Raw genomic sequence first — 25,156 nt, 5'->3', positions numbered from 1 at the left:
GGTAAAAGCATCATAGGATACCCAGGGAGTTTAGGACACAGCCAGTTTGGCTCCAGAGACCTGAGAGCAAAGCTAGCTCCTGTCTGGCCACATTCTTCATAGCAAGCGTGGAAGCGAGCGGAGACTCTGTGGGCTCGGCGGCCTTCGGCTCCGCTGCAGCAGTGGCTCCCTGCCTCCTGAAAGGGGAGCATAAGGCCAGCACGGTGCGCGGGATCTTTGCATACTTCAGGATGAAAGGGTGTCACTGGCTTGTCCCGAGGGCCAAAGTGTTCCTGGAATGAGACGAGTCTGCGCACAGTCAGACGGCTGTGCGCCCGCCTCTATCAGTGTAAGGGGACGGTTGCATGTTTTTACTGAACAACACAGACGGCCGTGTAAGTCCCGAAGCGCCGCGCGTGCAGGAGCGCGCTCGGCAAGCCCATTCACTGTGTGTTCCAACCATCCCCAAGGGAGGCCGTCCGGAAACACGCCTATGTCCGGCAGCTGTGCAACAGTTTCTTCCTGGACCTGGTCTCCACTGTGTGCTTCAGAGACAACTCTCCACCACAGAAGGAGGTGATCGACGCTCTGCTCAGTTTACTATTCGTACAAAAGAAGCTCCTAAGAGACACTTCCCAAAGTAAGTCACTTGCTTCATGTAGACCTGAAAATCCACTTCCTCGTCTCGCTTCTTTATGGCTGATGGGAACACGAGCCTCCCCTCTCCTTCTGGTTTCAGGACACCGCGAGCATACCAAATCTCTGTCTCCGTTCGACGACGTTGTGGACAAGACCCCGGTCATCCGCTCGGTAGTCCTGAAACTGCTGTTGAAGTACAGGTGAGCGCAGCTAGCCTGGGCTTTGCTTCTAGAAAGCCTTGCCTCCTGCTTCCCTCCTATTGGCTGCTGCTTTTCTGCCAAGCATCCTTGGCTGAACTGGTAGGTAGTACACGGTCTCAGGTAGTGTTTCCAGGAGGGACTGCCTGTTTCTTTTTCTGTACTGGTTCTGCACTTCCCCTGTGGGCACGTGAGTTCATCATCCCCACAAGTACCTTATTAGCAAGGACGAAGCAGATTTCAGAGAGGGGAGCGGGGTAGTGTGACGTGTGCGGGACTGTGGGCAGGAACCGGCAGTTCTGAGCCTCCTCACACAGCTGCCTAGTCCTGTGACCCAGGGGCTGCTGAGAATGTCCCCTCGTCCTTGTGGTCCTGCATGCCACTGACATCTCGTTTTAGTGTTTCAGTTTCTCTGATCCTGTGAATGGACAGAGAAGTCCCTGTGGTGCCAGTGCTCAGCCGTCTTATAAAATTATGCTATTCTAGAACATTCTTAGGGAGCGGATCTGTGTTCAGAAGCTTCTTTCCGAGGACACTGTGTACACTTGGCCTGTGCTCTGACTTGACAGCATTCTTTGAGGTGACGACAAAATCAAGATGCTCCAAGAAACGCTCCAAAGGGGGCGCCTGGGTGGCTCAGTTGGTTGAGATCTGCCTTCAACTTGGGTCACGATCTCCAGATCGTGGGATCCAGGCCCGCATTGGGCTCCCTGCTCAGGAAGCCTGCTTCTCCCTCTGCCTCCTGTTCCCTTTGCTTGTGCTCACTCTCTCTCTGTCAAATGAATACATAAAATCTTTAAAAATAAATAAATAATTACATTTTCAGTAAGACGTTGTTAGGAAGTGGTTGTACATATTTACGTGGTTATGTGTATATTTATATAGGGAGATGGAGATGGATAGGCAGGTAGGTAGAGAGATTCTGTCTCTCTCTCTTTCTCCTTGGTACGATGAGACCACCAGGTACCCTATTTTTCTTTCCGTAGCTTCCAAGAAGTAAAAGATTATATCCAGGCTTACTTGTTGCTGTTGGAGGAGAAGGCCCTGCTCGCTGAAGATAAAACTGAGCTGTACATCCTGTTCAGCAGCTGTCTGGAGGTGAGCACGCCGCACCTGCCCAGCACGACGCCCCCAAATACCCTGCACCATGTGGTTGACTCCATGGGAAAGAGTCTCTGGAAATTGGCAGGAGATGATTTTCATCAGGGAAAGGAACAGACGTGCTGTGGCGCACATACACGAGGGCTCCGCAGCCTGGTTTCTGCGCCTCGCAGCTGTGGGTCCTGCCACGCTTGGGCCTGGGCCAGAGAACAGAACTCGCCCCCCGACTTAACCGTGCTCATCTCCAGCTGGCGAGCCTATGATGGCTTTTCATTTTTATTCTATCTTGTTACTTCTCAAAATTTTACCAGGTGTGTGAGAAAATTGGATTACAGGACATGTTTTTTTCCATGCCTTTTCTCTTGCCCCGTCCCATAAAAAAGTGTATTCTCTTGCCATGATTCAATAGTTACCCTCAAACTTACGGTATTTCGATCTTGTTCTCCACCGGCTCAGTGTGGAGATTCGGGAAGGTTGGGGTGTGCCTGCTAAGAGGAACGTCCTTTTTTCCCTGGTTCTTTGTCCCCTAGGATTCTCTGTACGAGAAGGCCAGCGGTCTGTCTGCCAGCGAGGAGCCGGCACACCTGCGGGAGGAAGGGGTCTTCCTGCAGACCTGCTTGTGGCGGCACAGCCTGGAGCCAGCCAGCGAGGCGTCCGTGGAGTACCTACAGGAGACGGCCAGGGTCCGCCTGTGTCTCGACAGAGCATCCGACATCCTCAGCGAGCTTCAGGAGGGCTCAGGCAGGTCTCCTTCGGCACCTGTCTTTACCCCAGGCTTAGAGACCCCACGATTTAGACATTCGGGGCGTTCTCAGGGTGACCCCGGTCTGTACCATGTCCCCTTTCTCCGCGACTAGTTTGCTCGCTGTGAGCTCCTGGTGACGGGGGCACGTGCCTTTGGCCTGACTCCGTGTCTCGGGTGGGCGGGCCGCGGGTCTGCTCAGCCAGCGTCGCTCACCTCTCGCTCGGGCTCCGCAGAGCTGGCCGGGGAGAAGCTGCGCTTCCTGCAGCAGGTAGAGCGCTTCTGCAGGCAAGGGAGGAACGACTGGCACCGCGTGTACCTGGTGAGGAAGCTCGCCAGCCAGCGAGGGATGGAGTGGGTGCAGCGCCTTTGCGGACAGGGCCAGCCGGCGCGATGGGTGCTCCCCCAGGAGGCCGTGGTGCAGCAGGTGAGGACACCTGACCTTGCCCCCTCGCCCCGGGCACCATGGCTACACTGGCCCCTTGTTTCTCCACTGTGGCACCCCGAGCTGGCCGCTGGGCGTGGGGGACAGTTTGCGCTTCTGGCCTGTCACCTGCGGGCAGAAAGGCGTCTTTAAGGCTTCACTTCCATCTAGTTTGACGTGGGGAAAGCCCAAGAATGATTCGGTGGCTTTTGCTTTCGGCAAATTAAAAGCAACTCAGGTTGAAGCATCTGGGGGGCTCAGTTGGTTGGACATCTGCCCTTCAGCTCAGGTCAGGATGCTGGGGTCCTGGGACGGAGCCCTACATTCGGCTCCCTGGTCAGCAGGGAGTCTGCTTCTCCCTCTGCCTCTGCCTCTGCCCCCTGCTCCTGTGATCTTTCTCTTTCTCTGACAAATAAAATCTCCCGAAAAAGAAAGAAAAAAAGGAATTCAGCTTGCAAAAATCCTTTCTCTCTTCAGCAGACAGGAGGCACGAGAATGAGGATAATAGAACTGGAGCAGTTTAGGCTTGGGGGGCCCCTCTCTAGTCCTTTCCTGGGGTTACAACAATTGCACTAAAATCCTGACTTTCTTTCTCCCTCCTGGTGAGAGCTGACAGTCCACATACTTGTGGTCTGTCACTTGTGTCTGGTCTCTGCTCTCAGTGGAGACAGGACGCAGCGACAGGATCGCCCCTGCCTCCTCCCCCAGTTTCTCACCTGCTCACCCCTTCCCTGGGCAAGGGGGAGGCGTCTCCCAACATAGTAGGGGACTGTCATGCCCAGGGCTGGGCCTCTGACACTTACCCAGTCCTTTACTTTCCAAATGGTTCTTTGCTCGTGCTGCCCTTGTCCCTCCCCTGTGATTAACCTGTGTGTTCCTGGGCTTTGCAGGAGGATAATGCAAGCCAGGTGGATCCGTACCTCGTGCACGGTGACGAGTATAAGGCTCTTCGGGACGCGGTGGGCAGAGCTGTGCTCGAGTGCAAGCCCTTGGCTGATGTGGCTGGTCCGATGGTACGACAGCCCCCAAGTGACCTTCTGTCCCAAACACTGCCCTTATGTCAAATGGCCCAGCGGAAGAGGCACCCCCGGGTGGCGTGCCATGTTGGCCATCCTGTGTCCACAGCCTCAGCTTGCCTGGCTGAGACAGGAGGCGGTCAGCGACGGAATTAGGGGACAGATTTGCTCCATTGTGCTGACCTGCCAGGCCACCGCCGTCAGCAGCTCCCTCCCGAGTTCTCACGGGTGTTATTTCCTTTTGAGACCCAGGTGGAGCCTCCCTCCCTTCAGGGTCACCCTGAGGGCTGACCCGTTGGCAGCTGAGAGATTCCTTCCTGTGCACATTCAGGATTCCCGGCCGCCCGGATGGGGGTGTTGATTTTCATAAAGGGCAGGGTTTCTAGTATCTAATCTTCAGGCAGTTCTGGTCTTGCTTCCTCTTGGAGTCCCTGTTTACTCTGGCGCTGTGCCAGGAAGTGAGAAAGTAAATAAATAGCCTCTTTCTGCTCAGAAGTTTCAAGGAATGGTGAAGTGGTCCGAAAAATAGATGGTGATATCTGTTACTTGTGTCCTAAGTGATCTGATCAATGGGCACTGCGTTTCACCGCAGAATGTTTATGAGCCTCGCGGTCTGAGGTGCAGGGTGGCAGGCGTCCGGGTCTCGGGACGGGCTCCCTGCCCTCCGCCTGGTCGAAGGGCTGAAGCCGCGGGACTCCGGCCCTGAGGTGGACGTGTGCCACGGCTGTAAGCCTCACCGGGGTCCTCACTTTTCGTTCAGATCTGCGGGAGCCCCAGCCCGCGGCAGGCGGCCCACTTCCTGCTGGCGCTCTACAGAGAGGTCACCACTCTGTACCGATTACGCAATGCAAACCTCCACCCTAAGCCAGAGGTGAGTGTCTGTATTCAGGCTGGTGCCCACAGGCTCTGCATCTGGAGGCACTTTTCTAAAGAGGAGTAAGAGCCACAAACACATTTTGCCCATAATTTTTCTTTTTATCTAGGGTAGAGGTTCTCAATTTTTTCTTTTTCAAGATTTATTTATTTTAGAGGCTGGGGGAGGGGCAGAGGGCAACTCTGAAGCCAATTCTGCACTGAGCCGGGAGCCCAGTGTAGGACTCGATCTCATGACCCTGAGACCATGACCTGAGCCCAAATCCAGAGTCCACCATCCAGCCAGCTGAGCCCCCTGTGCCCCTCGACTAGCTTATGTGGAGGAACAACTTGCTGTGTCACCCAGAACTTTCAGAATTAGGATGAAAAACAAAGTCAAGAACGTGAGAAACTGTCCGAGCTAGTCCTGGAGTGTGTGCGGCTGCGCTGGCAGGGGAAGTGCTCTGGTCTGGGCAGTCGTCCCCGGCCCCCAGCCACCTTCCCTCCACATCTGATAAGTAGTTATGTGTATGCCTGAATTGAAAGCAACTGTTTGTCTTCATATCACATTCTTCTTTGATACATTTTTCAATGCTAAAACGTTTTTCCCATCAGCATTGTGAGGCTCTACACAACTTCATCGAGGAAAGCAAGGTCCTGTCTTCTCCAAACATGAGACATTTTGCGACATCCCTCGTCACCAACACGCTGCCCCTGCTGAGGGCGGGTGATGGGGACAGCAGCCTCGAGGGCCCAGTGGCAGAACTGGTTATTCACACTGCAGTCGTCCTCCTGTGTGGACACGGCCACCTCTTAGAGCCCCTGCAGAATCTGGCCTTTTCCCCAGCGGACATGGTGGTAAGACCAGGGTGTGGTTTCTCCTGTGGCCTGTCCCTGGTGGCCTATGTGTCTCATGGCTCCTCTCTCTGCCTCTGTCCCTCCTGACGCCTGAGTCCGTGGTGACAGGGAGAGCCCTCGTTCTGCTTTCCCTTTGGAGAACTTGCTGGTGGAGAAGAGGGAGAGTCCAAAGTCCCACCTTGTCACCTCGGGGCGCTGGCAGCCTGCCCAGTCTCTCACCTTCCTGAAGCTTTCTCTGCTTTCTTGCCTTTTCAGAGTGCTTATCTTCCAACGATGCCTGAAGACTTGCTGACTCAAGCTCGGACCTGGAAGGGTCTGGAAGGACTCCGCTGGTATGGTACGTGTCAGGTTCTGATACAGGATCACTGTCCTCGGTGCTTTGAGCTGGGGTCTCTGGTTTGTGCCTCAAGGTCCCAGACTCCTGCCCTGGCCCACTGTCAGGGCTTTGGCAGCACAGGACGCCCTGCTGAATGCAGAGGGCATGCGTCAGGGCCTTCCCAAGTCCATTCCCGGGGAAGGGTCTGCCTGTGAGTCCAGCCAGCAGCTCAGGCAGGGGTCCGCTCGGCTGTTTGTGACCCAAAGATAATTGTTTTTGAAATAATAGAATTAGGAATCCAAGTAATGTAACCCATACTTTACGTAAACTTTGCTGTTGTCTGAGAAACAATCTTTTTCTGTTTTTTAGTATTTATTTATTTTTTTAAATAGACAAAGCAAGGCCTTTCCTGGTTCTCTCTGTCTTTTTTTTTAACTTAGTTTATCTATTTATTTAGTAATCTCTACACCTAACGTGGGGCTGGAACCTACAATTCCAAGATCAAGAGTCACATACTCCTCCCACTGAGCTAGTCCGGTGCCTCTGAGCTAATAACCCTTTTAAACGAATTGTAAAAGTCATGATAAAACATGCTCTTGGGACGCCTGGCTGGCTCAGTTGGTGAAGCGGCCCACTCTTGGTTTCAGCTCAGGTTGTGATCTCAGGATCCCAGGGTCCAGTCCCGCGTGGGCCCCCACTCAGCTGGAGTCTGCTTGAGATGCGCCCTCGGCCTCCGCCCCTCCCCCCACTTGCACGCGCACAGGCACGCGCTCTTTCTCTCGATATGATAAATAAGGAAATAAAAGTCTTTTTTAAAAACCCACGCTCTTTAAAAACAACAAGTTAAAGAGAGTATGAAATAGGCCAGTGCTGCCTCCCAGACGGCCCCTGCAGGAGGCTGTGACGCAGTGTTTCCCTGCTCTGTCAGGTGAAGCTACACCTTGTTTTCTCTAATGTGCTCGGCCCCTGCTCCATGTCTCGGTTTGGTTAGGCTGGAGAGGAGGGTGTGGGCTTTCCTCCTCTGCCTTGGGTCATCAGGTAAAACCTCAGCAGCCCACGCGTCTCCTGTTGTTCTTTTAACAGTGTGTCCCAATGGTCACCCGTGCACTGTGGGAGAGGTAAGTCTCAGTATTTAGGGTGGTATTTGCCCGGCGCAAACGTTTATTCCTCTAGATCTGAGCAGAGGGACATGGGGAAGGGGCTAGTGAGGGTCATGACCTTCTAGAGAACATAAACTCTTCTCAGGGTTGTTTACGGTGCTCCATCCACGCATCTAAATGGTGTGGAAACCTGCAGACCTCCACTGTATTGTGGGGCTGAGCACTGTGGGCTGTGGTAGGCATGCCTGCTCTCAATTCCCAGAGGCCAGTAGCTCCACAGGTCATAAGGGGCACAACAAGGGGCACAACCAAAAATGTGTCCAGACATGGCCCAAGTCCCTCTAGGAGACAAAATGGCTGCTGGCCATCCTTTCCATCCACATGGGGTCAGGGACACATGCGAGGGGTTGACTGGGCCAGAGGCGGGGTTACAGGTGTGCTCTAGACGCCGCAGGACAGGAAAAGAGACCCTGGATGATCAGCCCCGTGGAGAGATCTGTGTGCATCCCACAGCAGCCGGCAGGGCCCTTGGCACTGTCTCCTCGGCTAGCCCAGCAGCAGGCTGTGGAATTGAACAAAGTCAATGAGAGACATAGCGGAGGAAGCACGACTACATACACTGCCCATTTCTCAGATTCGCCCACTTCCTCCTCCACGACGTGGGGAGAGCGAAGCACTTTCTTCCCAAGATGCACTCCACTCCGACGGTCTCAGGCGTCGGGCTTGAGGCTGGTTTGGCCTGTTACGGGCTGTGATTCACAGTATACAGCAGCCCACAACCAGATTTGGAAAAATGAGGTTTTGGAAGGAGCAAATCATATGGTTACCTTTTTATCTTTTTTAAATTAAAAAAGTCCAAACTGAGTTCAGGAATTACGTTTGGAGGCTGCAGTAGTCTCCGGGCTCTCGGTGATGGAAGCTGCGGTGTGGCGGTCAGGGGGCGGGAGGAGCAGCGAGCCTGAGAAGGGAAGGCTCCTTACGTGTTTGTCTGCAAAGTGTCTGGGAGGAAAACTCAGGTGGTCTCTCCTGCTTAAAAAGTCCGCGTTTACTCCTGTGCGCCGTATTTGCGTGGAGCATCTGCCCGTGTCGTGGGGCTCCTGCAGCCGCCGCACGTGCTCGCAGTAGAGTGAGCAGTCCGTGTGCCACACGCGGATGGGCCCGCAGGGTGGCATCTGTGCACGAAGCACGCCTCCTCCGAAACTGAGCAGGACACCTTTGTCTTTGTCCCAGTGTGGCAGGCCCACGGAACGGAGCCACTGCGTTGACTGTGGGGCCCTAATTGGAGGGATTAATCACAAACCCGAGCCTGGATTTGAAGTTGCCAAGTATGTAAGAGCGTCTTTCTTTTCTAAGTGACCAAAGCACTGTTGTTCCGGTGGACTCGATCCCAGTGGACGCAGTGCTCCTAAGTGCAGTGTTCGTTACTGCCATGCACTCGGGCCTGTGTCCCGTCGGATCTCAGCGCCGAGGTCCCTGTAGTCCTGTTCCAGTAAGGGATCTGATCTGCCATTGGCTGATTGGGCTCTTAAATGTAAAGCAGACCACACGTTTAAATGTCTATCCGGATATCCTCCGTGTGGGCTTGGGCCATGTCCCTGTAGAAACGTGCTCCATTCACAAGTGACCTGATTCAGAGGGACTGGAGTCCACGAAGGCCCAAATTGGGCTTTTGTCTATCTGAGCTCACACTGTCTCACTTGTAAACTCTCTTAGCTTCCTGCACTGTTTGTGGGATGCTAAGGAGACGTGGGCCTTCTTACCGGACACTCCAGAATCCACACGCATAACTGTTGTCCGTTTCCCAGCATTCCCTCGAGATGAGCGTGGCTCCCCGTGCTCCTCCAGATGGCAGATGGGGCCTACCTCTGGCCATTATACATTGTGGCTCTTCTAGGACTGTTACAGTTTAAAATACTCGAGCCTGTTATCTTCACAAACCTTCAGAAAGTTCTAGAACCTCCAGTATTTTTGCAACAGAATGTATCTATCATACTGCGCCTCCCACCTGGATGTGATATGAAATTCTTTGCCAGGCGTTCACTCGTAGTTTTCAGTTTGGGAAAATGAGATCGATACACACATGTCCTGATGTTGATGTCACCCGTCCCGAACTCTGGCCATCCTTAGCCTGCCTGCTCCCCTCCCCATGATGATTTCAGTGGGAAAAGCAGGTGCAGACCTTGGCCTGACACATGGCCCAGGGATTGCACAAATAGTCGGTTCAGCCGTTTCACACTGAGAATGTTGTGGGCTGTATTCAGCCAGAGGGGGAGGTTGGATGGAAGACGCTGCGGCGAGATGTCTGGGATTCTGGGGACAAGTCCTGGAACACCGTTTGCTTCAAAATGGCGAGCCTCGTCTCTAGCTCCCAGGAATCTGGGGTGTGCCCCTAGGGCTGAGGAAAGATGACGGTCTTCCGTCTCCCCCATCTTCTCTCGTCCAGTAACAGCATAGACAGAACACAGACGGGCCACGTGCTGGGAGCCCCGGTGTCCAGAGGCGAGGCCGTGGTGTCGGACCGAGAGCTGTCCCCAGGGGTCTTCCTGCTCGTCCGGCTGCTCACTCACCTGGCCCTGCTCCTGGGAGCCGCTCAGAACCCTCAGGTAAGGTCCGGCCTGTTCCTGCCTGGCCGTGTGTTTGCTCGTTCATTTTGAACGACCCACTGTAGATTTTTCAGTGGGTCCTTTTGTCTACAGAGTGCTGGCCACCTCCCGTGGATTAGGACACCTCCTCTGTCACTGTTCCCTAAGCCACAGAGCAGTAGAACGTCCACGCACCCTCCTTTCCCCACTGCGGCATATGGCGGTGTGAGGGAACTACCCGTCACGTTACATAAAGTCCATTTTATTTATTGATTTGGACAGAGGGCACAGAGGGGAGGGGCAGAGGGAGAGGGAGAACCCCAGGCAGACTCCACACCGAGCAGAGAGCCGACCTGGGGCTCCATCTCACCGCCCTGAGATCATGACCTGAGCCAAAACCAAGAGACAGACACTCAACCGAGTGAGCCATCTAGACACCCCTGAAATCCATCTTAAATGAGCGCCCACGACTGCGCGCACCCAGGCGCGGAGAGGCTCCCGAAACCGCCGCGTCACCTGCCTCTTCGGTGTCTCTCTGGGCGAAACACACTGTCTCCTCTGAGTGGATTAACTGTGATAGCCAACGTTAAGGCTTTGAGATTCTTTTATTTGGGACTTTGTACAGAGTGCAGCTTTAATGAGTCAGGGGTGAGGCTGTTGCCACGTAAGCTTATGAACATGCATCTTTTTTTTTTTTTTTTTTCATTTCTTTTCAGTGTTCCAGAATTCATTGTTTGCGCACCGCACCCAGTGCTCCGTGCGATCCGTGCCCTCCTTAATCCCCACCACCAGGCTGGCCCAGCCTCCCACCCCCAGCCCTCAAAACCCTCAGGTTGTTATTCAGAGTCCACAGTCTCTCATGGTTCGACTCCCCCTCCGGTTTCCCTCAACTCCCTTCTCTCGGCTCCTCATGTCCTCTGTGTTATTTCTTATGCATCTTGATGAAGGAAGACACTGTTGAGAGATGGGTTTCGAGGAGCTAAGAACAGGGCTGCAGGACTGTTCGCACTGACCATGTCGCAGGCTGTCGCTCCCAGACTGCGGTCACTCCTGCTGCTCTGCCTCCTCCCGCCTTCTCTGAGCGGCGCCTCCGCCACCACAAGAGCTGCCTCTGAGCTGCAGCCTCTGCCTCGGGGCTGGTGTCCCTGCCTGGGGCCTGCACAGGTGCGCCGGCCCCCCCATGCGAGCTCATGTGTCTCGCCCTCCCAGGCTCTCCTGAACATCATCAAGCCCCCGGTGCAGGACCCCAGAAGCTTCCTGCAGCAGCACATCCGCAACGACCTGCAGCAGCTGGCACGGACGCTGGGGAAGACCGCTGACGAGACCGTCACCGTGGTGCATCTCGTGCTCTGCAGCCTTCTCCCAGGCCAGCACCACCACTTTGAATGGAGTGAGCACAAGGGCCGGGGTTGGGGGGTGGGAGCGGAGGGCGCCGATGGGGAGTCAGATAAAGGGAAGCCGGGAGAGGCTGGTAGAAGAGAGCACAGGTGGATGGCTCAGCTTGCCTTTCCCTACCGGGTCAAGACCCATGACACCTGTGCGGTCGTGTGCACAGCGGTGTTACCTGTGCGTGCTTGGGGGAGGCTTTGCACTTGCACAAGCCGGCCTGGTGTGCAGTGCCCCTGCTGCACGAGGGACGTGTATGGTCCGGGACGGGCGTTGTGTGCGTCCTCACCGTCGAGAGACCAGCGTCTGGTGATCTGTTGGGACTTGTCCTCCTTGGACCCCTGGCTTGTCTGCGGGTCCTTCTGCTTTTCCTAAGGACATGGCTGTCCAGGGCTACCTGGCCGTGTTGACATGTCTACAGTTCATTGTGTGGAAAAGTAGGTTACAGACCATTGTGGTCACTGAGCTAATGTTACCATTTTTAAAACTGAAATCCGTAGAAAGGAAAGGTCCATAATGTAACTAAGTCAAATAGTTCTCTGGCACTGAGATTTGACTTTATTTTATTTTTATTTGTATCTTCGCAAAGACCATGGGGTTGGCGGGAGCAGCAAGGACCATTTTTAAATGTTCGGGTTAATTTAGGAAGATGAGCCCTGCCCATCCCTGAAAAGGAGTGCGACTTGGTCACCTTTAGGTCCTGTTCATGGGGCTGTGTGCTTTCTGTTCCGTGGGTAACCCATCAGTGTTTCCTGGCAGGTCCTTTTGATTTCGATGCAAGGCTGTCAACCAGAGAGCAGAGAATGAGCTGGGAGAAAGCCATGCAGACCCTCATTCTCCCTGAGCTAGAGGTACGTGGCCAGCGGCCCACCTGGGAGCCTAAGGGCCGGTATCCTGGGTGTCCCCCAGGCCCTCCGGCCAGCTTGCCTCACAGAGGTGCTGTCAGGGGCTCTGGCTGAGCCCCAGCCCAAGGGTTGACTGCCCAGCCACTCCACTGTCCTGCTGTACCCTCACCCTTGCCCCTAAGGCCGGACGGGCAGGTTGGGACATTATTGTGAGTGCAGGGGCTTTCGCTCCCCCGCCTTTTACAGCAGGACATGAGAGCAGCAGGTAGACAGACAGACCCTCCTGCAGACACCCAGCAGAAATGCGTACTTTGTCCCTCCTCTGTCAGATGACAACAGCACTGAGAGTAAATCAGCCCAATGGGGAATAAAAGTCAGTGAAAGACTGGGTGTAGAACACAGGCCTGGGAGTCTCCTCTGTGCGGAGACGAAGCCTGCAAACAGTGACCTGTGAGCGGTCTCGAGAGACCAGGAATGTGAGTGCCTGGTCGCGTGCTGGACCCAGTAGGGCAGACTCCCTAAGTGGCCCACTGCTGAAGCCACCGGGTGTCCCCCTCTGCTGAAGCCACCGGGTGTCCCCCTCTGTGCGAGTGGTCTCACCTCCAGGCCCTGTGCCGTCCTCTCCCCCAGCATCTGGAGAAAGCCCTGCTGACGGTGACGGCCCTCATCAGCAAAGATGAGCGGATCAGCTCCAACCCTGTGGCCAGAATCGTGTACGGTGACCCGGCGGCCTTCCTGCCACAGCTGCCCCCGAAGAGCGCGGTCCACTGCTCTAAGATGTGGACCTGCAGGAGGAGGGTCACGGTACAGTACCTTCAGCACGTGGTGGAACAGAAGAATGGTCGGGAGACCGTGCCCATCCTTTGGAAGTTCCTGCAGAAGGTGAGGCTGCCCCACCGCGAGCGCGCATCCGTGTCCCCCGTGTGCGCGACGGCCGCCTTTGGTCGGGCATTGGGCATCTGACTGGCGACGTCAGGGCTTTGCTTTCCTGATGGAACGCCGGGAGCATAAGAGTCGGCTTCAGGGCGTGGGGTCTTTGTACACCTGAGACCGTGAGGCGGTTTGAACCATAAAGTCACAAAGGAAGAGAAAACCACATGCAGGTCAGGGTTAGCAGGAGTCTGTGAGCCCGGGAGGGCCAGGACCGCATCTCCCCAATCACTCAGCAAGGAGGAGCAGGACTCACAGCTTCCGGGTGGTGTCTGTTCACCTTCACCCTTGACCCCCAGTGCTGGGAGTTGAGTGAAAAGGCTTTCGCCAGCCCAGAATCTCCCCTGTTCCCAACCCAGCCTTGGGAGAGGGGTCTGTGGGAAGTCAGTCCCATCGATTAAGCCATAAACACACCCGCGCCGGCCTTGTTCCGCGCGAAGGCTCCTCTTGCACAGTTGTCTGTCGAGCCCGTCCCCCTGGACGAGTGTCCGCAGTCCGGCAAGAAGCGTAGGGACTCAGAAATGTCTGACGGTTGGTTTAAGGGCGGCAGTTCTGTGGGAAGGCTTTCCTGGGTCTCCCGGGAGGCACCCCGTCCCATTCGACTGGAAATTTGGGTCCCGTCCTCAGAGGACTCACAGGAGGGATCCCCAGCCTGGTTGCCTGTGTGCCCAGCCTTTCCGCTCCTCACAAGGGCTCACAAGACAGATTTGGTTCATGAGTGTTTGGCAAATACACATGATGCATCAGCTCCAGGAGGCCAGGGACTATCCCTGGTGTGCAGGACGTTTGGCATCCAGACGGCAGGCTCTGGTGAATGACGAACAGCCACTTCCCGTGTCTGAGGAGCCTGATTGTGGCATCACGTGACACGGCACGTTGACCGGACCCAGTGCAGATGCAGCCAGCCCCAGAGTCCATTTCCCCGGGAACGTGTTCAGGAGAACTGACGCGTGGCCGGGCTTCCCTCTCCAGGAGGCAGAGCTGAGACTCGTGAGATACTTGCCGGAGATTTTGGCACTGCAGAGGGATCTCGTGAAGTGGTTCCAGAACGTTTCTGAAACTGAATACCAATCTATCAGATCTTTCGTTGGCAGCTACCACGAAGGTACGGGTCGGCACCACCCATGTTTGGTGGCTCCAAGGGGTCGCTGCAGCGGAGCTGGGAGAGGCGCAGTCAGGCTCTGCGCCTCTGGTGGGGTGGTGGTGGGGCGGTGTTGGCGTGGGGCTCTGAAGAAGCGCTTTGTCTGACAGACGGGGTGAAGCAGCTGCTGCACAGGAGGGTTGGCGTCTTTCTGTCGACGTGGAATAAGCTGCGGAGGTCGCTTCAGACCAATGGTAGGTGCCGCACTCCCCGTGCCTGCCCGACTCAGCCCGGCACTCGCAGGGCGCCGCGCAGGCTTCCTCTGACCCTCTGAGTGGAGGTGTCCGGGACATGTGAAATGACGTACCGGGGAGGCTGAGTCCCCACTCATTCTGGCGTGTCGATGTGGACTCAGGGAAGAGTTAAGAATGCCAGAGCCAGTCAGTGCAGGGGAGAGGCGGGAGGTGGAACGTCAGTGTGTCCCCGGCTCCGGCCTTGACACGGTGGGAGCAGCGGCAGCGACTGAGGAGGCCTGTCTGCTGAGAACCCCTGTCCTCTCAAGGTGAGATCAAGCTGCCGGAGGACTACTGCACTGCCGACTTAGACACGGACACCAGTTTCGAGGTCCTGCTGCCTCGTCGCCGCGGCCGGGGCCTCTGTTCCACTGCGCTGGTCAGCTACTTGATCAGCCTGCACAACGAGATGGTCTACGCCGTGGAGAAGTTCTCCGGCGGGAGCAGCAGGTGGGTGCGCGGCTGCAGGGGGCACCGCTCTGCCTGCGCGAAGTGGTTTTGGAGCCGGCTCACCCAGGGCCGCCGGGTCCACCAGGACGGATGTGAGCGCCGAGGTGGCAGCTTCCATGCCTCGTCAGGCCCTCGGGTCCACAGGCCCCAGCAGCGCGCTCGTCTGCTCGGACAGCACATGTCCGCTAGGAGCCGGCTCCATGTCACCCAGAGCCCTGGGCCAAGTGTGCGTGAGGGGACGCTGAGTGCCGTGCTCCGCTGTCCCGCAGCTACTCCATCGACACCTCCGAGGTCACAGACCTGCACGTTATCAGTTACGAGTTTGAGCAGGACCTGATGCCGCTGATTCTGTCCAACTGCCAGTACCGGATGGAGAAAGGCCAGGAGACCCTGCAGGAGTTCGACCTGGAGAAGATCCAGCGCCAGGTCACCAGCCGCTTCCTGCAGGGCAAACCCAGGCTCACTCTCAAGGTATGGCTGACCCCGGGTGTTTATTGAGCCGACACTCTTCTGTGAAATTAGGCCCAAGTGTGGCTTTTATCTGGCAGTTTCAGAGTGAGCTGGGAGCGGGGATGACCGTCCAGCCACCCACCCTCACAGAGGCTGGGACTCGACTCCTGGCCATATCTCGCGCCCATCAACCTCTTGAGCTGCCTCTAAGCTTCTACCTCCAGGTCCCTGCAGGTCCCAGTGGACCCGCTGTCACATTTTTCTGCCGTAGTAATGGCATTGCCTCCTGCCCCGACGGTCCTTGGTGGCTGTCCTGTTCCGTTTCCTCTCTACACACAGTCTGTCACCCGGCACCTTGGGGGACCCATGTAGCTGCCACAGCCCCAACTTCCACGCCCAGCATGTGTCCCAGGTGTGACTGCTGCAGCAGCCGCCACCGCTCCCCACCTCCCGTGTCTTCAGGCCACGTTTTGAAGCCAGATTCGACTCCCGTCACTCCCTGGTGACAGCCCGACCACAACGGGCATCAGGTGCACGTGGGGTAAAGTCCATGCTTGTCCCAGCCTGACTCGAGCTGCTTCTCGCAGACGGCGTGGACTCCTGTGACCTCGCGCACCAGGCCGCCCTCCCTTCCTAAACACACTGTGTCCCTTCACGTCTGTTCCTTCACCTGGGCTGCTCCTGTTCCTTCCAGGTCTGGTCAGAGACCTTGTACTCGGCACGGGGGGGTGCTCCCTCACTGCCTGCTGTCACGCTCTGAACTGTCGCCGCCCAGGGCCACCTGATCTGGCTCTGCCATCCCTGCTGTCTAGCAGAGGGACTGCCTTGTATGAGGCTGTGCCTGTCGTGTTCAGGGAGGGCCCCATGTTCCTGTGTCCCCAGCGGCTCGCAAGCTTACAGCATCCTACGTGAGGCGTCCACATGGCCATCGAGGCAGGGCCGGGTCCCTCGTTGTGTTATTGGTTCCATAGACTGTGGATCAGACGCAGACATCACGGTGTGCTCTGCCCGGCGGTGCGCCCACTCAGGAAACCTCCACGGGTGTCCATTTCCAGAGTCTGTGTTCTTTCTCAATTCAGGGAATACCCACTCTGGTGTACAGACGGGACTGGAACTACGAGCGTCTGTTCACGGACATCAGGAAGAAGATGCCACAGGTGATTGTGACACCCCAATCGTGTGCTTGGTGCTGTCGCCTGGTCACATGCTTCCTTCCTGCGGGGGCTCCACAGCCTCGCTCCGGGAACCCTGGGGGGTCTCCCCGAGTTCCCTGGGCCCGCTGCTCTTTCCAGAGGGCAAGCAGGACACAAATGAGAAGCAGTCTTGTTGAAACCCTGCTTTCGTTTCTTGGTAACGATGTCATGACCAGAGAACTGATTTGTTCTGCTCTCTGGGTTTCTGTGGTGGGGTGTGTACCTGGCGTGTGTGTGTCCGTGTGAGTGTCCTCACGGAGCTGCTGTGAGGACTTGGTGACTTCATGTCTGTTTCTGTGAAGGGTCTGGAATACCACTGCTACGAACGAGTCACTAAGTGTTCATTATTATTAAGGGGTCATTATCGTAAAGGGGTCATTCCCCCTGTGGCCTGGCAGTGAACAAGGTTTTAAGTGCTCTTGTCAGGTAGCCATGCCCAGGAAGCCCCAGCCATGGAACCCTGTCCTGCCTTTGATTTCTTAGGAAGCCCTCCCGCACTCAGCCGTCAGCGCCATCTGCGGGCAGCTGCTGTCCTACAGCGAGGTCTGTGAAGCTCTGTCCGTCATCGAAGTCGCTCTGGGGTTTCTGAGTACGGCCGGCGGCAATCCGAACCTGTCCTTGAATGATTACGTCCGAGACATGCTGCGCATGGGCGACCAGACAGCCCTGGCTTTGCAGGTGGGTCTCGGCTGGGCTCCCTCGCAGCTGAAGCCACACTGCCCTCCCCACTTCCTGCCAGGATTAGCGCCTCTCAGGGCCTCCCCAGAAGGTGCTCTGGCTAGAGCCAGAGATGCGTCCGCAGCGGGAGACTCTGAACCCGGCCGGCCACAGACGCGCCAGCGGCACGCCAGCCAGGGCTGCTTCCGCAGTGCGAGTGCAGGCTCTGAGCCTGCACTGGCGGCGCGGAGGACGAGGACACCGGGGCCGGGGCAGGGGGGTGGTGGACGGAACGACAGGACACTCCGAAAGTCAGACACATGGCTGGTCCACATGTGCGGGAGGCGTCTGTGTCCGTGGAGAGGGGGATCTGTTGCGCGGGATCAGAAGTGCCACCGCAGCCACCCGCTGGTTCCCACTCAGCCCCGCACCCTGCTCAGGAGCCCGTTGCGCTTTCAGGCCTTCCAGAGGTGCCAGCTGAAGCACGCCATCGCCCTCTGGCAGCTCCTGTCGGCCCACAGGTCGGAACAGCTGCTCCGGCTGCGGAAGGTGAGTACAGCCCCGCTGGACGGGGGCCGCCCCGCTGCCTCCCAGCCTCCCGCTGCCTCTGTTCTGGTTTATTCCAGGAGCCCTTCCGGGATATCAGTGCCGAGTACAAAGTGGATCTTGACCTAGAAGGTGCTAAGTGCCTCAGCATTTTCCTAAATCAGACGGACCTCGACTCCTTCCTCCTGGAGCTTCATGAAATGATGATCTTGAAACTGAAGACCCCCCAGGCCGAGGAATTCAGGCCCAAGTGGGGGTACGGAGGGGCTCATGCGCACGCGGGTGTCCTGCCGTCTCTCCCGCGATCGTCCCCGTCTTCCACAGACACGGAAGATCCCGCCTCCCCTCAGAAGCCCGCGCCCTGCTGTTTTACTCCCCCCAGACCCCCGCAGGCTGGCCTTCTGGGTTTGCTCTCTGTTGGGTTTCTTAAAATAATTACAGAAGTCCTCTATTTTCATCATAGCGAGTGTACTTATGTCAGAGATGTGCATTTTATTTTTAAGTTTTCCTTCTTTTGTTGACGTGTAATTAACACAGGGTCACGTTAGTTCTTGGTGCGCCGTGTGGCGCTTCCGCAGCTCTGAACCGCGCTCCGCGGGCGTCGCAGCGTGTGTGCGCTTAACCCCGTCGCCTGTCCCACCTGCCCCTGCCCCGCCTGCCCCTGGCGACCACTGTCGGTTCCCTAGAGCTAAGGGTCCAGTTCTCTTTGTTGTTTGCTTTGTTCCCTTTTTTTATCGATTTGTTTCTTCAAGTCCGCAGAGGAGTGGTAACACGCGCTGTTGGTCTTTCTCTGACTGATCGCTCAGCGGAGCGCTCGCCGGCTCTGTCCACGTCACTGCACGTGGCGAATTTCCTTCCTTTTGATGACTAATATTCCACTGTGCACATATATATACTGTAACTTCTTTTCTAAATTATTTAAGTTCAACTAATTTACACCGAGTGAACTGTTAGTTTCAGGGACAGAGGTCAGTGACGCGCCAGCTGCTCACAACGCCCGGTGCTCGTTGCATCCCGTGTCCCGCTCAGCACCCGTCACCCAGTGCCCCCGGCCCCCAGCCCCGCCCCTCCAGCCACCCTTGGTCTGTTTCCCGTGGCTGAGGGTCTCTTAGGGTTTGTCTCCTCTCTGATTCCATCTTTTTTTATTTTTCCGTCCCTTTCCCTTGGCTCGTTTGTTTTGTTTCTTAAATTCCACATGTCACTAGATCATATGATCATATGATAACTGTTTTTCTCTGACTGACTGACTCTGCTCACAAGGATACCCTTGAGTTCCTCCTGCGTCGTTGCAAATGGCAAGAGTTCGTCTGTTTTGATGGCTGCGTAGATGTCCGTCGTGTATATGCACCACCTTTTCCTCATCCATTCATCTGTCCTTGGACATCTGGGCTCTTTCCATAGTGTAGCTCCTGTGGACATTGTTGCTATAAACATCGGGGTGCAGTTGCCCCTTCAGATCACTACGTTTGTATCTTTGGGGTAAATACCAGCAGTTCAAAGAACAGTAATGTGTGCAGGTGTGCGCCACACAGCAGAGTGGAAGGGAACCACAAATACGAAGCGCGCTAGCGAGGGGAGCCGGGGTGCAGTTGTCTGTTTAGAGAAACAGGAACCAGGCGCCTGCGGGGCTCAGTGGGTTAAGCGTCTGCCTTCGGCTCAGGTCCTGATCCCAGGGTCCTGGGATCGAGCCCCACATCAGGCTCTCTGCTCAACGGGGGAGCCTGCTTCTCTCTCTCCCTTTGCCTGCTGCTTTTCCTACTTGTGCTCTCTGTGAAATAAATAAATAAGCAAACATCTTTAAAAAAGAAAGGGGGGGGCTAGAGGAAGGAAGGAAGAAAGGAAGGAAGAGAAAAAAGCCACACCAACGTGTGAGAATGCCCAACACTGGATATTATCTGTCTTTAACACTTTTACCAATCTAAGGGCCAAAAAAAGATCTCATTTTCATTTGTATTTTCCTACCCCCTAGGGAAGTTGCCAGTTTTGTATCGTTCTCTGAATTATCTGTCATGTTTGCTTTGGTCTGTTTACCTTTTATCATAATCTTAAAGGATCGAAGATTAACTTTTTGTTTGTTATGTTACAAATGCTCTACCTTGGTCTTTAATTTCAGAAAGCCAGATCTGACCATTTTTCTATCAGGACTAGGAAAATACAGCCATACAGGTCTTCCTTACCCGAAGGTTGTAAAGGATTCTGCCGTGTTTTCTTCCTGTGGTTTATAGTTTCATGCTGTACATCTGCTGTGTTAACCAGGCTATTTTGTAAGTGTGATAGGAGGGATTTACCATTCCTGGTTTTCTTCCCTTTTTTTTTTCTTAAAGATTTTATTTATTTGACAGAGACACAGCGAGAGAGGGAACACGAGCAAGGGGAGTGGGAGAGGGAAAAGCAGGGAGCCCGATGTGGGCTTGACCCCAGGACCCTGGGATCATGACCTGAGCTGAAGGCAGACTCAGCCGACTGAGCCCCCCGGGGCTTTGAGTGGCTCGGTAGCAAGTCACGTTGCAGAGTGCTTACAGGACCGAGACCGGGCCATTCCCAGCGTCAGCTCTGTGCTATGCTGTTTGTATGGTGCAGTACGGTAAGCAGCAGGTGCGTCCTGGAGCCCCGCACCGTGGGTTCTAGTCCCCGCTCAGGAACTCACTTAGTTGGTTGACTTGACTTTGACGGTCTCCACAAGCACTTGGGGACTGTGACGACCCTGATGGTGTCCTTGCATAATATGGGAGACGCTTAACCTTCTGCCTCTTGTTCCTTGGTTTTTCAGCCTGGGAGAAACTCTGGTGATTTACATGGAAGACAAAGGCAGTGAAATTCCTCCTGAACTAGAATCCCAGTTCCCCGAGAAGATAAAGCTGCGCAATTGTGTCCCCGTGTGGAGCATGGCCGCCGAGCTGAAGCAGGCTCGGCAAGCGAGGTAGACTGCTCCGCCAGCCTCTGCCACTGACCACCCCGGCTGGGACTTCCTGGAGTGCCACAGGACCCCGGTGTGCTGCACCGCAGGTGGCCGGGAAGGCCACACTGCTTCAGGGAATGTGCACGTTTCTCCTCAGATTGTGAGTGCTGCGCATGGGGAGGGGAGAACCGGAGACGCCGTGAAACCAGAACCGAGCACCCTTCCGTTCTCTGGGGCGCCAGGCACGTGCTCCCCAGCGTCCCCTGACTGCAGCGGATGGGGCCTTCAGCTTGCTGGCTGGAGACCGTCACGCACCCACCCCGACCCCTCTCACTCCAGAAAGGCGGGGAGACAGGGCTATTGATTTTGCTTCTGTTTTCCTTCTCATTTATTCTGCACTGGAGAAGCCGGGTTGTTTCTTCTTCCCGTCCCTTCAGTCGTGCGTGTGGTACACATATTTGTAGACTTCCGTGAAGGTGTGAAAAGGTGCCAGACCCTTTTCTGTGTCCTCCCAAAATACAAGTCAGCATGTTCTGTGTGTGCCTTAGGCCACACCCCCCAGCCCTCACGCAGTTCCCAGAGTGTCACGGGTCAGAAATTTCCTCATGCACGCAATCATGAGACTGGTGTGCTGGCCAGATTCACGTTTGATTCCAGGGTTTTTAAATTCTGAATGAAAGTTTATCAGTTAACCTTGGGTCAAAGGCTTGGTTCTGGCATTTTCCTGGGAACTTTTGGACTGGCCAGCATCATGCTAAATAAACGTGTGGTCTTGATGGGACCTCGATGTCCCTGACATATGACTGTCAGGTTCTTCCTCTGAGGTCAGCCACGCCATAAAAACAGACTCAGAGAGAATACAGAACCAGCTAAGTTTCTGACACAGGAAAAAGAGAGCAGTCGGTCAGCTCTGATCTTGTACCTCTTTTCTTCCCGGGAGGGTCGTGTCTCTTTTGCACGATGTCCTCAGACACTTGTGGCCTCTGGCCTGCCTGACTCCTGCTTCTCGGGGGCTCAGCACCTTTCGCACAGAGATGCCCGCTGTTCACGAGTCAGAGGCGGACGTCTTCCGTATACAATCCCCATGAGTGAACAACCGGCAGCTTGAAATCAGGCCCTCGGGGTGCGAGCTGCAGGACCAGAGAATGCTGCCAGGACCGCTGTGGACCCTGCAGCTGCGGTGGAGGGAGCGGCAGGCAGAAGCCGCCGCCCGGGTCCTCTTCTGTGTCTGAGGAAGGGGGCGCAGGAATCCAGACCCCTCCGAGGTTCATCTGATTCAACAGCCCCTTGCACTGAGGAACCTACGATTGTTCCGTCATTCTACGCTATCCAAAGGCTCCTTCCACCGGGATTGACCATGTCATGGGCAGGGGGCGTCTTCAACTCCTCGACTTGCACTTGGAATTCCTTTGACACCTCGAAGCTGGGACGGAGCCAGTGTGGCCCTCAGGTGCCGCTCTGGGTCCTTGCTGTGCCGCACCTCCACGGGCAGAGTCAGGCCTCGGTCTTGTGCTGTGAAACTTTTTTATGGCTGGGAGTTTTCTCCCCCACACTTTTTCGTAGCTTTTTTAATGAAGGTATTTTGTGTGCTATGCTTTTGAAGCCTTAACTGTCGTATCTAGCATTGTCTTGTTTTTAAAGAAATACACTGGCTTAGCACAGGCAAATATAAATTTTCTTGTCATATTTGTTTTAATAAACTTGAGTTTTGCTGCTTTAGAATCGTCTTTGAGGGCGGAGCTTCTGTGTGTGGCAAGTAGACACCAGCTCAGCCTCGGGCAATGGCTTGGGTTTTCTGTAGACCTTCCGCTTGGAAGGTTCTGGACCGCAAGTGTTCACTCTGGTGTAGAAGGCGGGAGGTAAATGTCCGTCAGGACCAAACGACCGTGGAGGTGGGGACCCCTGGTTGGCCACCCATCGCCAGGCGCCACACTCCGGGGGCAGGACCCGCGGCCTCGGTGTCAGAGGGGCGAATGTGCACACCCTGCCCGAGATGCCTTCACCGGGATCCGGCCGCGCTGCCGCCGAGGTGTGAGCACTGGGCCCACGGTCGGGCTGCGGGATGGGAACGACCATTCCTCTGTAACAGGGAGTAAAGATCCGCGAGGGATGAAGGGTCAGCGGCCCGCTTCCATTTGAGTGCTGAAACACCACTTGGGGGAGAATTGCATTTTCTCTTCCCAACGGAAAGGCTCCTCCGGGAGAGAACCTCTGGGCATCCGGAGGAGGGCCTGCCCTGCTGTCAGACCCCTCTTTCAGCCGCAGTTTGTTTCAAGCCCACCGACCCGCCCCCGCCTGCTCGTGTCCTCAGTGACCACCACCTCCCCCTCCGCCTTGCTCCCGTCTCTGATGGCTTCCGGCCACCTGCACGCTTCGCAGTGGCCGCTCCTCCTCTCAGCCCAGGCAGAGACGCTCGCTCGGCTGGTGGTGGTTCACCTGAGAACCGTCATGACTGATCGCCGTCTCCTCTTTAAGACCTTGGTGTGTGCGCAAACGTACGTGTGGCCCCGGGCTCCTCTGTTAACTGAGCCCACCGGGAGATGTGTCGGGAATCCTGGGTTCGGGCAATGCTTCCCAAGCCCTTCTCGGTCACTAATTAAGCTTGTGCACAGGCACTGTGGGTCCCAGCTCCAACGGGAAAGGCAGCGCCAGGAAAGGCCAAGTGCTTACCTCACCTCATCGGGGGCCTGGGGAGAGCAGGTCGCTGCTTGCTTCTGAGGAGGTGGGAGGATTTGGGGGAGCCATTGAGGCAAGAGCAGGGAGAAGTGGGAAGGGCCCCAGCTGGAGCCCACACAGTGCCGCCCCAAGGCCTGGCACATCCTACACAGACCTGCCCCCGGCCCTGCCCCATTCCTCCACACCCAGCCTGATGAGGAGTGCCCCAGGGGCCCAGCATTCCCTGCCCCCGACTGCCTGTACCCCGAAGTATGGCAGAGCCTCCGCCCAGAGACACGTTGGCTCCAGCTCCGCAGGCCCATGAATGGCCCCCAATCCAAGGTCCTCCTCATCCACACCGCGTGTGCCACACGTCCACACACAACACATCCCAGGCAGACCTCAGTGCGAATCTGAGCATTCCCGTTTGCCAGTTCTTGGCCTTGGGCGAGCCCTTGACCTCTTTAAGCCCCAGCTTCTCGGTGTGTACAGCACCTCAGTGCTGTGGCGAGAGAGAAGACAGTGCGGGGAGAGGACAGGGCGCTGTGCCCGGGGTGCAGTGGTACCCAGAAGTGGTCCTCATTCCTTCTCCCTGCTCGACACTTGCCTGTCCTTCAAGGCCCTGGCAGCTGTGAAATGCTCTGGCACGGCTTTCCCGAACCCCATGGCTCCTGTCGCGGTCTGTATTCAGACCGTTCCCATCCACACTCCTCTGATCCGCCGGTAGGACATACACCGTGGGCCAAGTGCCTCCATGTCAGCCTCGCGGGCCGCCTTCTCTGCCTGATACACCGTCTTGCCTACCACAGGACCCTTGCACGTGCTGTGCCCTTTGCCCGGGCTCCTCTGCGGCCCCAGAGAGGGCTTCCCCACCGCCGGCGTCCAGTGGGCTGGCCCCTCCTGGTCCGCACCGCAGGCGCGCCGCAGCCCCGCGAGGACGCCGTGACCCCCGCGCCCAGCGCGAGGCTGGCACAAGGGAGCGCGGAGTGAACGTGACCCCGCGGAGGAGCTCGGAGTCCACGCTCCGACGGCTGTCCGCGGGCAGTGTGGCGGTGACCCAGGGGTCTGGCCCGGGGTCGGCCGCGTCCTGCTCTCGGGACGTCCCCCGCGGCCGCTGGGCCGGAAGTCGCAGTGCCGGGGGCGGGGCTGCTGCTCGGTGGCCGCGTCCGAGCCGGAGCGGCGGAGTGCGGAGAAGGCCGGGAGGGACGGCCGGTCCCGCCCCGCGCCCGCGCGCGCACCGCACACCTCCCGGTGCCCGGAGCCTGCGGCCGGCGCCCTCCCCAGCAGCGAGCAGACGGCGCTGTGCCAGCCGCCCTGCTGCCGCCCCGCCCTGCCCGCAGCCAGCCCCGGCCCGCCCACCCCTCGGCTTCGCCGCCCTCGGCGCGCTGCCCCAGCCTTCGCCCAGACGGGGACTCCCGCGCACGCGCTCGGACTCCCCATTTCGCGGCTCCCCGGAGCCTCCCGCCACTAGGCGGCGGCGTCCGGACGCACAGCCGTCCGACCCCGAGCCCAGCCCACCGCTCCGAGCCCACGAAGACGGCCGGGCGTCTGCGCGCGGGCCTCCGGAAGTGACGTGAGCCGGAAGCGACACCACCGGAAAGGGCCCTTGAGGGGCGCGCCATGGCCGGGGAGGCTGAGGCGCCGCCGCCTGAGGAAACTCTGTCGTTCTGGAAACGGTAAGGCGATTGGCTGGCTGCCAAGTTTTGGGGTCTGGAGTGACTTTGGGGCTGCGGGGGCCCGTCCCGCTTCCGGTGCGCAGACGATAGGGACTTCGGGAGTTGTAGTCCGTGAGGTCAGCGGGGCTTGCTTCCGGCGCCGGGTCTCGGTGCGGTGGGAAGAGGAGGTCGAGACCGCAGAGGGGGCGACCCCGGGGCCGGGGGTCGGGACCGCGGAGGGGGCGACCCCGGGGCGGGGGGGCGGGGGTGTCGGGACCGCGGAGGGGGCGACCCCGGGGCGGGGGTTCGG

General features: G+C 57.0%; 2 protein-coding genes across 7 annotated transcripts in view; both read left to right on the top strand.

Moving 5' to 3' along the window:
- Window positions 1-22,258, top strand: part of RNF213 (ring finger protein 213) — a 106,945-nt gene extending 84,687 nt beyond the window's left edge. For all 3 annotated transcript variants that reach the window (XM_059379882.1, XM_059379884.1, XM_059379881.1), the window contains 24 exons: window positions 450-619; window positions 719-818; window positions 1,802-1,913; window positions 2,447-2,657; window positions 2,895-3,085; window positions 3,973-4,095; window positions 4,859-4,969; window positions 5,566-5,808; window positions 6,064-6,145; window positions 7,208-7,242; window positions 8,455-8,549; window positions 9,668-9,827; window positions 11,016-11,196; window positions 11,952-12,043; window positions 12,668-12,919; window positions 13,940-14,072; window positions 14,219-14,302; window positions 14,611-14,791; window positions 15,061-15,262; window positions 16,321-16,398; window positions 16,918-17,112; window positions 17,551-17,640; window positions 17,718-17,893; window positions 20,408-22,258. In XM_059379882.1, the coding sequence (XP_059235865.1) occupies window positions 450-619; window positions 719-818; window positions 1,802-1,913; window positions 2,447-2,657; window positions 2,895-3,085; window positions 3,973-4,095; window positions 4,859-4,969; window positions 5,566-5,808; window positions 6,064-6,145; window positions 7,208-7,242; window positions 8,455-8,549; window positions 9,668-9,827; window positions 11,016-11,196; window positions 11,952-12,043; window positions 12,668-12,919; window positions 13,940-14,072; window positions 14,219-14,302; window positions 14,611-14,791; window positions 15,061-15,262; window positions 16,321-16,398; window positions 16,918-17,112; window positions 17,551-17,640; window positions 17,718-17,893; window positions 20,408-20,561 (3,451 nt within the window). In that variant the 3' untranslated portion in view covers window positions 20,562-22,258. The remainder of the gene's footprint in view (window positions 1-449; window positions 620-718; window positions 819-1,801; window positions 1,914-2,446; window positions 2,658-2,894; window positions 3,086-3,972; window positions 4,096-4,858; window positions 4,970-5,565; window positions 5,809-6,063; window positions 6,146-7,207; window positions 7,243-8,454; window positions 8,550-9,667; window positions 9,828-11,015; window positions 11,197-11,951; window positions 12,044-12,667; window positions 12,920-13,939; window positions 14,073-14,218; window positions 14,303-14,610; window positions 14,792-15,060; window positions 15,263-16,320; window positions 16,399-16,917; window positions 17,113-17,550; window positions 17,641-17,717; window positions 17,894-20,407) is intronic.
- A 2,501-nt stretch (window positions 22,259-24,759) lies between these two features.
- Window positions 24,760-25,156, top strand: part of ENDOV (endonuclease V) — an 11,218-nt gene continuing 10,821 nt past the window's right edge. For all 4 annotated transcript variants that reach the window (XR_009400371.1, XM_059379887.1, XM_059379886.1 and 1 more), the window contains exon 1: window positions 24,760-24,867. Coding sequence is in view for 3 of the 4 variants with exons in the window: in XM_059379887.1 (XP_059235870.1) it covers window positions 24,812-24,867 (56 nt within the window). In the remaining variant the exon portion in view is untranslated. The remainder of the gene's footprint in view (window positions 24,868-25,156) is intronic.

Source organism: Mustela nigripes, chromosome 16 (genome assembly GCF_022355385.1).
Source record: "Mustela nigripes isolate SB6536 chromosome 16, MUSNIG.SB6536, whole genome shotgun sequence".
Lineage (NCBI taxonomy): Eukaryota > Metazoa > Chordata > Mammalia > Carnivora > Mustelidae > Mustela > Mustela nigripes.
Note: the sequence above shows the minus strand (reverse complement) of the source record. Positions and strands in the feature narration are given on the sequence as shown.